At 35.1% G+C, this 15,130-nt stretch overlaps 1 protein-coding gene across 4 annotated transcripts; it reads right to left on the bottom strand.

Annotated features, from left to right (window-relative positions):
- Window positions 1–2,242: 2,242 nt before the first annotated feature.
- LOC121975242 (arf-GAP domain and FG repeat-containing protein 1-like) lies at window positions 2,243–12,190 on the bottom strand. 4 transcript variants are annotated; one of them, XM_042526780.1, is made up of 14 exons: window positions 12,060–12,190; window positions 11,739–11,890; window positions 9,778–9,839; window positions 9,593–9,680; window positions 9,442–9,503; window positions 9,272–9,365; window positions 8,659–9,159; window positions 7,696–8,136; window positions 7,437–7,616; window positions 7,257–7,367; window positions 7,097–7,168; window positions 4,152–4,284; window positions 3,995–4,064; window positions 2,243–2,688 (listed from the first exon to the last, which is right to left on the bottom strand). In XM_042526780.1, the coding sequence occupies exons 2-14, from the start codon at window positions 11,835–11,837 to the stop codon at window positions 2,553–2,555; spliced, it is 2,049 nt and encodes a 682-aa protein (XP_042382714.1). In that variant the 5' UTR covers window positions 11,838–11,890; window positions 12,060–12,190; the 3' UTR covers window positions 2,243–2,552. The 4 variants fall into 4 exon arrangements, 3 of the variants coding, with proteins under 3 accessions (XP_042382714.1, XP_042382715.1, XP_042382716.1); XM_042526781.1 differs by having other exon boundaries at window positions 7,702–8,136; XM_042526782.1 differs by having other exon boundaries at window positions 9,272–9,353.
- Window positions 12,191–15,130: the final 2,940 nt, after the last annotated feature.

Genomic DNA, 15,130 nt, shown 5'->3' with positions numbered 1-15,130 from the left:
CTAGTCAACGCAGTAGCTACATCCCCATCTTTCCGTTTCCACGATTTTCGAACAGGATCAGCGCAAGACCATGACCACCTATGCTTTTCCAAGATTGAATGCACCCCCTTAACCCTACACGTCTCTCTCTTTTCTTCTCTCACAAGACGAAAAGTTCCTTTCTCTCCAAAAAACTACACAATCGAGGGCTCTTGTAAATCCATAAGTTTCCATAAAATTTATAAATATCTGTAAAAGTCTTGTAAAAAAATCTATAGAACTCTATAAAATTATTTTCACAATTATATGAGATTTTATAAAAGTTAATAAAAATCTATTAATTCTACAAAAGTCTATCATTAAAAAAATCGATGAAAATCATTGAATTTCTTGTTTGAATACACCCCCTAAGTGATGTTTTCATGGGTGGGAAACTAAAAAAAACCATTTGGCACTTGTGTGTTTTTCAATGATCTTATTTGAAATAAATTTTCCATCTCGAATCATTTTATCTAATTCTTTAGTTTGGATGGATCATTGAGAGATAGCGAGTAAGAGTCATCTCTTTTTGTTTTTTTTTTGTTACATAAGATACTGTTTAAAATGCTAGTGCATGAAACTCGTATCAATGCGAGATGATGAAAAATCAAATCACATAAGTCACTATTTAGCATACTTAAATACAAAGAGCTTCTTTCTTGAAACGTCTCGATGTTTTATTAGATTTAGCTTATTTAAAATTTTATACGATATCATAGTTGATTCTTCACCTTTAGCCTGTGTTTACCCATCCAACAAAAGGTGACTTTACTCATCTCAAACGGTCCAATATCGTCAGTCATATGATAAAATACAAACAGATAAATCATAGTACACATGACCTCATAGGTGGAAGAGCATACTCTAGGATGATGAAATCCTTAGGAATCGACTTGTGTCCAATCCAACAAATCTACCATCAAAATACTAACTTCACCACACCTGTGCAGGCCTGTGTTTACCCATGGGAGGGAGAAGAGAAGAGGGGGAAAGTTGTTGGCCTTGTTTATTTGAAAAAAATTCCAAGGAGGGCAAAAAGAACAAGCAGTTCTACAAGTTAACACAGAACCAACAAGAAATCGGATTGCTCTTGCTTTCCCTCGCGAGCTCCCGAACTAGATAAATGGAAGTTAATTATATCTCTTTATTTTCCATGTACTTGCAATACATTTTAGGTAATTTTTTATAAGGTATTTAGATTTTACAATCAGATTAATTCTTAATTTAGACGGCTCGACCCATTCCGTCCACCAAATAAATTCAGGAAGTACGGTAATTTTTGACATGACGTCCCAACTACAATAGTTCAATCATTGACTGGTAAAAGACCGAGTGTATTTTTCAAGTAGTCAAGATTTAATTCCCACTCAAGATATAATTACCACCACACGCTTTGAGAAGCCATTTTAGGCAAATTTGTGATTAATATATTGGATGTTGAATTTGATAATTTAGAGTTAAAAGTGCAATATGATTTATGTCAAGATATACTTATTAGGTCGAGCATGAAGTGTGGAAAGCTTTGATCACAAAGATACGCCATCAAAGTTGATAATTGTACCGATTTAATTCACAAGTCATAAACAGATGGTATGGCACGACATAATCCATTTAAATGGATCGAGTTCATGTTAAGCATGCCACTGGCCAACGAGTCACAGGCCATTTATGACCCACTGACCTGCTTTGCCACCCCACTTGATGAACCCATTGATACATTCGTCATCATAGAAAATGTTCGAATTAGAGATTTGGAGCACCCTATACATTGTTAGAATAGATATTTTTATTCAAATATCCCTGGAACAAATATTTCTATGTTATTATAAATATTCAAGTATTTGCCTTTGTATTTGTACTACTGGTTGAACAAATATTAGAGTAGCAAAAATTGCAACGTGTTGTACGCCCAGCTCTTGTAACTCGCAAAGGCAAAATTTTGGATCTACAAGCAAAATCTACACAATTATTAAGACAAATTTAATTAAACCTATTAGGTAATTAGACAGAGAACACGAGCATTAAAGATAGCTAAATCACCAAGATTCAAGGGTGGTAAAAACTTATTAGTAGAAATCTAGTTCATTCTACTTTTACATGTCATTTACAAGCACAATATGATTCAAAACTTACAAATGGGAAAAAGGTATTCAAAAAACGAAATAATTTGAAATAAATAATTTACTGAAAAAAGGCGCACATGACCGAGAGAGACAATAAAGGGTGGGGAAAAAAAAAATCTAAACATGCATAGCCATTTTTAAATAATAAACACTGATTTACACTAGACAGAATTGATGTGAAGATTTCCTGACAAACCTTCCTTCAAATGAGAAACAAATCGCTCTTGTTCTCAAATTTATTCACACAATGAGCTAGAATTTTGTCTTTACCAGGGTTGTCAAAAGACTGTAGTCGTTTGAGCGGGTCATAATTGCATCACTCGAAAGTCCTTGATGAGATTCTGACTCAAGTAGGGAACAAATGGGTAAGATACCAAAATTAATAGCAAGTGATAGTTACAGGATTCATATTCATCCAAAGGGGTTGCTTCCAACAGGGGCAAAGGAATTATGAGTGTTTGGTTGGTTGTAACTGAAAGGTTGATTTTGATCTGAAGTACCAAATGTAGTTCCATTACCATTACTGCCAGATAAAACACGTTGATTTCTGCAGCGAGAAACATCATGTGGTATTAGGCTCGTGAAATAAATGTTGACCACATGCTTTAGTAAATATTTGAGCAAGTAGATTATGAGGCGAGCACATCCATGCATAGAATTTCCATACCAAATATGTAGTTACGGTTCAAAAAACCAAAGATAATATTTCTAATTTCATTCTAGTTGTTCGGTTTAGGAAATGGATTGAAATTTCATTCAGAATTATGCAAATTTGAGTTTGATGAGTGTTGAGGTTAGATCTTGAGAATATGAAGGCTTTTGCTTGACATAGTTGATTCCTAAACAGTTGTGAAATCCATCATTAAATATTACTTTCAACCATAAGCAAAGCTTTGCAAGAATATGGGTGCTTGGCAGACGGAAAAGAGATTTAACTTTTTAAAAATTTTACTATTTAGGAGAACAACAAAATCAGATTAGATAAGCAGAATTTCTCGTATCATATTATCCCAACTATTCTAAAGGTCAATTACATCACTATTAGCATTCCATGTTCTCTATGCAATCTATGCTGGGCTATATGATTTGTACTATTCAAATGAATTAGATTACTTTTTATTGCATCAATTATTTTTTTTCCTTTCTCTACCCCTCACACCTCAAGCCTTCCACGCTAATCAATTCGCTCTTCTAATTATAGAATACATTAGTTTTCTATGAGTATGTTTATACTATCTCAATCTATTTCATTTATTTTATCATCTAATGAAGTTGCACTTAATTGCTCACTAAGATAACAAAATAATATGATTAGGGTAGATTAGACACCTTCAGCGTGGGGGTATTCCAAATGCCGCCTTTCCATTTTAAAATCTCTATTTTAGTATGTAATTTATAGAACATGATTTAGGTAATGAAATCGGGCAATGAAAAGCATAAGCCACAATATTTTTTTTTAGAAAAAACCAATAAATGAAAACAATTTAGATTGGTTTCGACTCTTTTAAAACCACATTCAAATTTGCTCAATAAAAGGACTGAAGACAATTATGGAGATTTTGGAAATGAAAAGGAATTATACAGTATCCCTCAACGGTGTTTTTGCCAATAAAAATATTAGAATAGAGCGCAATTGCAATGAGCAAACTCAATAGCCAAGAGAATGGCCTTAGTAAATAAGAACAGATGACTGCTAAAAGTTAATCTATCAGAAATTTGATAACAAAACAAAGCGAGTGATTTCAATATTAACATAAATGTCAATCTCAATAATGCCATAATCTCCTAAATAACATATGAAAATCAGCAACCAATAGCAAAATAGAATTAGATACAATTTTCAGAAAACTTACCCCATAGATAACGTGGCATTGGCTATCTGTGGAGTCATGCTGTTTGGAAACTGAGATATTGCAAATGGACCTGAGGATTAATTTTTTTTATTAGTATAGCATAAAAATTTATATGAATTAATTGACAAGAAATCCTAAGTGTATCATGTAATTTTACTTGGCAACATATGGGACGCATATGGTGATTGTTGAGATGCCATCCAATGTGGGGAAGGGGATTGAAAACTAGAACTTTGAGGTATGGAGCCTGGAGGAGTCATGTTAGATACTTCTCCTTGGAGAGGCGTCACCTACATTAGGAGAAAGGGAAACCATTAAAAAAACATTAGGAAGTGACCGCTACTACTTCAGCCATCGGTTGGCCATATATGTGAATACTTTGCTCATGCACACCACAGAATATTATCCAGTCTGCATATCCAAGTATGAGACAATTTCCGCAAAATGAGAAACCTCTATTCAAAATTGGAACCAGTACATACATGAATATCAAAATATATATCCAAATTCCAAAGGTTAAGATTTTTTACACTCCAATTCTGGAAATTAATTATACAAAGAAGAATGGTCAGTAACATCTGATATGTCCAACAAAAAGGATGAAGTAGAAATTGGGATGCATAGATATTACAGGAAATTATCACTTCTGATATTTAAGCAATATCTAAAAATATACACGGTTTTTATGTACCCAAATTTATCTTAAACTAATTTGCAAGAACTGTTATCAAATTGTTAATGAAAAAGACTGCATTGTATAAATAGAGTAGACTAATTGAATTTAGCACATATCACGTATCAAGTATGGTCCATAAAGTTTTTGGCCATCAACATCTTTAAATTTTAGAGACTATCTGACATTCAAAAAATGCTAAGTGGAAAAAAAATACATAAAAGAATAGGAATATATTGACAATGTCAAAATTGGTCACTATTTGATTGTAATTCTTGTACCTTATATGTTAGGCGAACAAGAACTATGAATTCTTCTTGGATGAGTATTAATTGGTGAACAGGCATCAAGAATTCCAACAACTGTCTTAAATATTTGGGTAGCAATATTTAGGTCTTCTAAATCATCTTAATTTCCTTAAGCACAGTCATTTTACTCCTTGCTGCAACTTTGATAGATTCGACAAATGTAACTATAGAAAATATGCCATTTTTTAACATATACATATCTCAATCTACTTTTTCCATATTGCATTAACTGTTGGAGCTATACCTAATTTGCTCCTCAATAATAATTTTTTTATTTGATCTTTTTAACAATCCTACACATCCATTTTAGCTTTTTTTCCACTTGTTTTTTTATATTTGTTGATTTGTAGCTGCATAAAAATAACCATAAATAAATTGTATGGTTGTTCCACAAGTACATAAACTATTGCATTTGGCCTAAAATACGATAGTAAGCACACAAGACTTCAAAAACTCCTCTATTTTATCCTACAAATCTTATCTCCATCAATATTTGTTGTTGAATAATAGCTTGCAAGATTTTCAAATCCATTCATCTCGTCTATTCCTCACCAATTAACTTAAAACACTTACATCTTCTTTCCTACAAATGAAACACTACAGACAGTAACTAAGTGAATAGAAAGGTGGGAAATAATTCCAGTGTTCAATTCTTTCAATTTCATTGGAGGGAATTCACTGGGGTGAAAAAAAATAGGGAGAAAAATATTCCTCTTTGTTTCTCTTATTTTGTTCCTTGCCAAATTGAGAAGCATCAATTTCAAAACCAATAAAAAAGTTTTTCTATTTATTTATACACTATTTTTTATTACTTAAAAATTTTAAAAATATAAATATGAAAAAATAATAATTCTTTGCTCCTATGAATCCCTCCAAGGATATGATGGGAAAGATTTTTTTTTCCTTTTCCCTCATACAAGCATATGCAAGAATCACTCTTTTAATTCTCTTCTTCCCTATTCTCTATTTTTTTTTCATTCTTCTATCTGACATACTATTTGTTCCCAACAGGAAAACAGCTTTACTTAATAAAGTTTTTTACACAGTTTGAATTTTGAATTTATTCCATTTACTCTCTCATCAGTTAGCATATATGGAAATTAGATCAAACTTTAAAATGGCATTGATTTAGGCTTAATTGACCATCTGACTTAAATGTCAATTTTAATTTTCATAACAAGCCTTTCAAAATATTCAAACAATTAATAAAATGGATAAAACATGGTCTTTCAAATATTTTGCTGACTAAAGAAAGCAAACTCCAGAGGAATCGAGCAAGGAGAGTTTCTTTGGCATGCACCATGTATCAACTCTGGAGGGCTCGAAACTACACAATCTTCAAGGGTATGACAGACACAAAGTCTAGTATTATCCATAAGATTAAGACTCAGGTATATAAAATAATATTTGTTATTTACCCTGAACTACTGTTTCAGTTTGAGCAGTGGATAGTGGAAACTAACGAGTGAAATTGTCTTGTTAGGGTGCTATACACATAGCATTGTTTTGGGGAATATCAGTGTGGCTAACTTATAGTCCGTCAATTATGTATATTCCGTGATTTTATATATATTTACATTACAAATACAAAAAAAAAAGCATGAGGTAAATTTGCTCAGTGAGTATTTTCCAAGAACATGGAATTAGAAGAAAAAAAATTATGCAAAAAGGATAACCAGAAATAAAATTTGATAGTATGTATAAATGATGGCAAAAGATGAATACGCTCTCCCCCAGCGCCCCCGTCAACCCGTCCCAGGGCCAACACGGAGGAGGTACATTACGGGCGGCTACTAGCCTTTGGAATAGTGATTAGCACATAAAGGAGGTATTTACCTCGGCTATGCCGAGATTTGAACCCTAGACCTCATGGTGGCAATACCTCATGCGCTAGCCACTAGACCATCCCGAGGGACTTGATAGTATGTATAAAGATAAACAACATGGTATATGATTTTATGAAATTTTATACTAGTAGACATTTGTCCAATGAAATTATCTCTTTCAGGGTTTGGAATTACAAGTGACATACTGAATTTTTTTTTAACATTTGAGAACTTGAAAAAGAAAAAAGAAAAAATAAAAAAGAATAAAGAATAAAGAATAAAGAGAACTATGTACCATTGGGAGTGGACCACTGGTAATATCAAATGGATTCATAGATTTTGGAGATTGAGTGAATGTAGGCACCACCTGGAGGTGAAAAAAATTCAGTCTCAAAAAATGAAGAACCATGACAAATGAACCACTAACAAGGCATATTGAGAATGACAGTTCGTACCACACTGGCAGTGGTAGGGTACTGCATGTTATACCCCATTCCAGGATAGAACCCTCTTTGCCAAATTGGAGCTGATAAAGGTGCAGTTGGATAAAGTGACGCAAAAATATCCTGTAAAAACTAACAAATTTTAGTTATGATGGCACGTTGCCTGAAGTTGGTAATAAGGTTGTGTGCTACCTCTGGCAGTTCTTTTCTTCCACTAGATATAATTCCTGCAGATGATGGTTGTGAAGAAACTCCAGTGACTGTATCTTGTGGTGCTTTAGTGGCAACTCTAGGAAGATGTCCACCAGGGTTTGCAAACCCAGCAGTTATAGATCCTCCTTGCCCATGTGGTGCAGGTGACGACATCAATTTCTGGTAAACAGTACACACAATTTGCAAATTAGCCAAATGAAAGCCATAGGAAACCTAGGTGAACAAAAGAGGAAAATGCCTCTACCAGGTTGTTTGAAGATTCAATTCTAGGTGCACTGGATGACTGATCAGAGTTATTTATGGATGGAAATAATGCTTGCTGTGTTGTTACTGTGGACAGACTCCCACCACCACCAACTTTTGTGGACACAATTCCAGAAGGCAAAATTAAATTATTCCCTGAAGGCACAGACCCTGAAACTGATAATTGGGCAAGACCAGATACTAATTGGTTTGCAATAGGAGCCACTTGAGGCACACTCTGATGTCCAGAATTAAAAGCTGCCCAGTCCCCCCCATTGCTAGCAACAGAGGTATTTTGTTGAGGCACAGACTGTTCTAGGTTTGCAGCAACAGTAGGTTCAGAATCCACACTAAAATCTATAAGACTCTCTATATATGCTCCCTTCTGCACTGAATTTGCATCAGCAGAGCCTATGCTGCTTGAAGATAAAGAACTCTGCAATATTAGACAGATGAAGTGTGAGCAATCCAAGAAGTTTTCTGAGGAAATATCCAGATGATCTATTAAAGATAGAACAATTAACTATGAGCAATGCAAGAAATATAACCTTCAATTGATTGTTAATCAACAAATTTATGACTGGCCATTATAATGAAAAATACATACACTCAAAATAGTAAAATATCTAATACTGTGCTCATTTATCCAATTCATACATTAGTATATGAGAACATGATAAAAACAATCTCAAGTCATCTTAAATCTTGGCTAGGGATGGGGATAAGCCTTATGGACAATGCTTTTCAATTAGTTACACTTCCACAAAAAATGGAAAATATCAAGTCATTTTATAGTAAACTCACATGGTATAAAATATGTCTAGAGAACTTGAAGGCGTGCCACATTTACAAGATGGAAAAAAAGTCATATTAATACTATGTTCCCTAACACAAGTAAAAAATAATGAAATTTCTTAAAGATCCCCAACGGCAATCAAACACATCATGCTAAACCTACCTTTGTCTGAGCAGAATCATCAGGTATGCTGGTTCCATTTGATTTAGGAGTGTTTCCAACTTGAAGTCGTGGTACATCATCACCCAAGATATCACTCGCAGGACGGACCATTGGAGTACTCAGCTTACCAATGTCTTTCTGATGATCTGGTGATTTCACATCTGGCTTTGGCATGTCTGGCAACCTACGCTCTTCAATCCTTCTGTTTTGGTTTCCATTTCTAAATTTGTCATCTTTAACTCTATCATCTACCACCTCAAAATAAGCTGGACTTCTCTTGATATCACCCTGATTGTATCCAGGATTTCTTCCTCCAAAGTTAGACCCAGGACTTCTTCTTCCAAAGTTAGACCCAGGACTTCTTCCTCCATAATTGGATCTGTAACTCCTATCCTCATTTTTACCACCAAAACTAGGACTATAACCACTTTCATATGGTGGACTTCTGGAACCACCTCTATATGATTCTTCCCTTTTGTTTTCATTTTCGTCCCTATCACCCTGCAAGCTCACAAATAATAGAAATTATAGTCAAACCAATTGGACAAGACTAACTTTAACTTTAAACAGAAGTATAACTTTTCAAATCAACAGTATGCCCATGAGTCGCTACCTTCAACCTTTGAGACATGTCTCCAGGCCTCTCCCCAGAATATCTTCGGTCAACATAAACATGCTTAACGAACTCCCTGAGCCTATCAATATTACTGTAACTCAAATGAATAGCAGTTAAAAAGACATGATAGGTTGCCAAAAAATTGGAAGGACAGAAGGAGCAGTAACCTGCTATCAGGAAATGAGTGGCGCTGTGGGTCCCAGTCCTTAAAGTAAATTTCTCTCGCACGCTGTATGAAACAAAGTATCTGGTTACATGCCAGGAAAGAGTGGCCAAATCATATGTTTGAAAAAGCAAATACTTTCCACAAAGCAATACCTCATTCCCCCCTTCTTGGAGGGCAGTAACTTCCTGGGAAGTAAATTTAGCCATAGATACGGATTTAACACGATGGGTGAACTCCCTACTGCAGGGGAAAATGATATAACATGTGATATCAGATAAGGAATGAATAAACAAAAATACGTACAGAGATATGCTGCAAAAAAAATATGAACACTTACTGTATTCCACTACAGTTTGTACAGACAAATGTCCAGAAATTTGTGCACACATATTGGGGACCCTGCCAAAATATCTAAATTAGATTAACAAATGACAAGTAACAAACAACTTAACAGGACAAAAATTAAGTATTAATTAATAAAACAATATTTTGAAACTTCTCCTTCCTTCCTCTCTATTATGTTATACAGCCATACTAGGGTATTCTTATTGAAATATAGTCAAACATATATATTAGAGTGATTTGTGATTGACACAACTAATAGTCTATATCCCAATTAGACACAAACTACTCGACTACTCATGGGCTTAGGCGCAATGTGAAGTTGCATAGATTAGCAAATATTTATGCGGTAGTTACTGTTTTCCTTACCTGAAAAGCAATTAAATGATATTAAAATAAAAAAGAACACTATAGAAAATTACAATTTTATTTTTATCCATGGATTCTTCTTATTTGTTGGTCATCTTTCGATATGAAGAAGAAGAAGAATGTATATCTGTTAAGGAATTCTTGTCAATTCCTAGCACACCTTTTTGGTATAATGAAAGGGAAAGAAGAGCATTGAATGAGATCTTAGGAATAGGAATAATTAACTGAATCTCACTTCTAGTTTGGTAACCTCCAGTCCAGAATATGAGGAAGGATACATTTTAATTAACATAACCACTAAAACTTAATTTTTGAAACATTTTTTGCATATTCTTTCAGTTCTTTTTTCCCCTATTTTAATTCATCCTCATACTGGTTCCTCCGATGGGAATAGAAACTAATGGGCTATTGTCATTCCTAATCGTTCATTGCCATTTCATGTGATTTCAAGATCCCAAACAAACAAAATCAAGGATTTTTTTCACAGTTAACTCCAATACACTAAATCTAACCAAATAATGCCAGGCTACTTTATGACTAGAGCTTATGATTCAGTGTTGATCTTCATCATTCTGAACAATGTAAAGAACAAAAAGGTAATATATAAACAGAGAAGGAATCTACATATATAGCTTATTTTAGGTATGCTATAACAAGACCAGCAGTTAACCTAGACTGCACAGGCATGATACCCAGAAAACTCCAATAGATTCTAAAAGTAAATGCCTATGAATAATATGGTAAAAAAAAAGTAAATGTTAACCTCCTTATCTTGATACCAAGAAACAGTCGAAAGAAAAAAAAATACCAGCAAATCAGCTTCTACTGTTTCACTAAGATGCTTGAATGATCACCATGAATTGATATATGTATAAAGACTGTCTGGTATACTTAATCTTGCTTTACTGCAAGCTAGTACCAAGAGGCTTTCTAAAACCAGGATCAATAATCAGGATTGTTCTGAAATAAGTTGACGTCAAGGTTCAGTTTTAAGATGCTAGAAAATTTCCAAATGGTATAAAAGCATAATAGCCTATTAGCATGCAAGAAATCCTTGTTTTATAGAGGTGTTACTTCAAGAATAGGTTTGATTGTCCTTGCGGATTAATTTTGCCAAAATTTCATAGTTCAAACCTAACTAATGAAGACATTATTTGATGAAATGAGGTTGCATTGATGACTAATTGAATTATTGTGGGGTCCAATCAAGGACAACTGAAGCAATAAATACCAAATATGTGTCAAAGAATCATCAAGATGTTGTAGTCCCTACAATATGCGATTGGCTACATGATCTCATCTATCCATTCAACCCTATGTAAGACTATATTACTAATAATATTCAGGTCTATTAAATCAATTTTAGTTGGTGAATTAAACTTTCCTTTGGTCTCCTTCTACCATCATCCTTTCAACTTGAACCTAATCAATTTGTCAAACTATAGTATTAATTGGTCATCTTTCATCAAATCCATACTATCTTACTTTATTTCTCCTTGAATGCAACTGTCCTTCAGAATCACAGAAATACTTATTACATAGAACCACAAATCACCAAAAAAAAAAACAAAACAAAAGTAAGCTCACCAAATTGTTGCAATTGATGCACTTTCGATTGGCAGGAAGTTTCAGAAGCCCTCGAATTATCTTCTCATTCTTCTCATCCTCCTTCACCCGATTAGCCATCACTATTCCCCTCTACCTCCTCAGATGTCCGAGACTCCGCTCGTGATCCGCTTCTAGATCAGAAAGAAGCACAAAAATGCTCAAATTGGCTCGAACGCGTGCATCGATCAAGAGAAAACGGGACCAAAACAAGAAGAACGTCCTCATCTCGCAGCCATCCAAGAACTAAAGGTTAAGATCTACGGAACAATGCCATGGAGAGCCAGGGGGAGGAGATCGTACCTGATTTCAACCGTCAGACGAGAGAATTGGCGTGCGAGAAATGGAGCCGGCGATCGGCCAATAGATGAGATCGAAAGCCAAAATGTTTGCGCTTTCTTTATGCGAAAAGAGAGAGATGGTTTTTTATGTTCTTTAGGAAATAAATTTTCAATTTGACCCCTAAAGTTTTTTCATCTTCGCCTTCTCAGTGGCAGATAACACCAACGGGCAGTTTTGCCGGTGGCCGACGGGATGCTGCCAGTTCGCGATGCGCTCAACCGCGAACCAGCTCAGCTCTGACCTGTCCGAACAACATACTCTAAAAATACACTTTAATCGACCCAAGCGATGACTCACCGACGTGGCGGACTACCACTGGCTATCAAATGATACCGTGCGCCATGAGAGCTATGATAGTGGACGCGAGTCGGTGGAGACGAATTACGTGAGGTCTCGGTTTTTTGTTGCCCATAAATCAGAATTGAAACTTCAGTTGAAAAGAAATTTGTGATTTTTTCCATAAATCTGCATACACTTTTCCCATACGATGTCGTGATTTTTTATTTTATATCATTCCTCTCGAGTGATTTAGTATCATCGGTGAATGATAAAATCCATATAAACGTAAATACGAACGGTGTCAACTCGAGGACATAAACTGATCATTAATTCCTTGAATAAAATAATAAAAAATGATATTATAATGAGTCCAATAAATTAGACTTCAATCTAAGATAATTAAAAACATAGTCTAAAATTAATTAAATTGTTGAAATATTCTTTTTTTTTAAGTTTGATTTTATTTAAATATAAAATTTAATTATTTCAAGTTTTTATATTTTTCATATTATAAAGTTATTTTGAAAGCTTTAGTAGTAAATGTTTTCTTTTCGTTTTAGCTAGTTCATCTCCCTCTCACACTCTACGTGTGACAGATCAATCTCTGTTTCTTTTGCTTCTAGTGTCAAGCTGGTGGAGTCTGCCTAAGGGGTTGTTGGAGCCGTCTCCCCCTTCTCCTTCCCTCCCCTCTTCTCAAACTTTCATTCTGGATAATTTATTATCGAAGGTATTAAAAAAAAATATTCAATTGAAATTATATAAAATCAATTCTAACTTATAGATGATCTAAACGGATAATCTCAAGCTAGCGGAGCTGATTCTGCCAAACTTCTGGTTGCCGAGTTATAGAGTTGATGCAGTGTGTAGAAGAATTTAGAGCTAATCGTTGAGTGGGGAAGGGAATTTGCTTTCCTTGAAATAGATTCATCCCACCTACGGCTGTGCTTCAAGGTTCTCTTGGATTGTCTGTTTCTCAGGATACAATGGCAAAACCACATAAGTAACTAAGCACTGGTTGTTCGTGGCGAACTGAGAATATACTAGAGTGCTATCACGAGTAGTTCAGCCGAACGGATGTAAGGAAGAGAGAGTTTTGTGGAAGAATACGAGTGGACAGAGGTTTACTTCATGCTTTTCCTTTCACTCTCTCTTTCGCTTATCTTTCGCTACTCTATCCTTTGTTCAAGATCGAGCCTCCTTCTATAGGAGATCTTACCTTGCACGCAATGAATGACCAAATTATGGTCATTTAATACTGGGTTTAATGTCGTCATTAATGAATTTAATGTCTTCATTAATGTTGAGACATTACGCAATTATTATTAATGGGTTTAATGTCGTCATTAATGTCGAGACGTTACAAAGTCATTATTAATGAGTTTAATGTTGTTATTAATTTTGAGACGTTAAGGAATCACCATTAATTTTATATTAATACTTTCGTTACACTTTTGAGTAGGTAGCAAATTAAAAAGAGATTCAGGTGACAAAATATTGGTTAAGAGAAATTCTTTTGAGTAGGTAGCAAATTAAAAAGAGATTCAGGTGACAAAATATTGGTTCAGATAAATTTCTCTTGAGTAGGTAGCAAATTAAAAAAAGATTCAGGTGACAAAATATTGGTTCATTTGCAGGTCATGCTCACACAAAAATCAACATTGGTTCAGTACAAGCTGGCTCTAGATTTGCACCCACCCCTGCGCACCCACGCATGAGAGAGTCTCTCCCCGTGCATATATTTATAATATCAATGCATGTGTCATAATTTAAATCAATAATAAAGCTAAGAGACTTCTAATGTGGGACTAAAAACTCATACACAATAGAATCTCTTCGTCTCCACCTTTGTATTTCATTCACGTTTCCAACACATTATTCTGCGGCCTTGCTACCGTCGGCCTCCAAGCGGAAGGGTGGGACCCCGATATGTAGGCCACCTTCGATGGTGTCCACGTCTACAACTTCACCTCCGAGACATGGTGTCGTGGTGCAACCATGCTCGGCCCTCATCGGTCCTTCTTCATGTGTGGAAACGGAGCAGGGACGACCACCGTGATCGTCTTCGGTAGCCACGACGAGGAGAAGAATATGTTGCGGTCAACAATAGCGTACGACGTCAGCACCGAAGCATGGGTTGTGCTTCCCGACATGTCGAGGGAGGGGGACAAGTGCTGCAGGGTGTGGCCGACGCGCGAGTGGCGACACAGCTGGTCACTTGGGATGGTGGGCTGATGGTGATGGGGCTAGCGACTTTTAGGCCGACACAAAAATATTCATTGAAGTTCTAACAATCGAGAATCATAATTTGGTTGACCCATGATTTTGGAGAATCAACCCAAGTGCCTAAATGTGACCATTGGGCCTTTATTTAAAAGATGTTTTTGTGATTTTTTTTAACACTAATGTCTGTGTGTGTATCTCTAATTATATTCTATGCCAAAAAAGGAATACCAAGGAGCTTAAGAAGCAAACTTAAAGTCTCATTCTCACTTGGTATTTTTTTTTCTTGCCTAGGGTTAATGTTAGGACATGTATGAGTTAGAGGGGGTAAATAACTCACTTTGTTTCTTTAAATTTGAATGATAGCCGAATACTAGAAGTAAAACTCTTAATCACTAATACCTTTGATTTTACCTGGTATTCACCTCTTTGAGTTGATTAATCTATTTCTCACTCATAGTTTCACTAAAAAAACCTTCTCGGAGGCTGAAAAGCCTCGTATAATCTTAACCATGAGAAATATAATATGAAAT

This window comes from Zingiber officinale, chromosome 4B (genome assembly GCF_018446385.1).
Source record: "Zingiber officinale cultivar Zhangliang chromosome 4B, Zo_v1.1, whole genome shotgun sequence".
NCBI lineage: Eukaryota > Viridiplantae > Streptophyta > Magnoliopsida > Zingiberales > Zingiberaceae > Zingiber > Zingiber officinale.
Note: the sequence above shows the minus strand (reverse complement) of the source record. Positions and strands in the feature narration are given on the sequence as shown.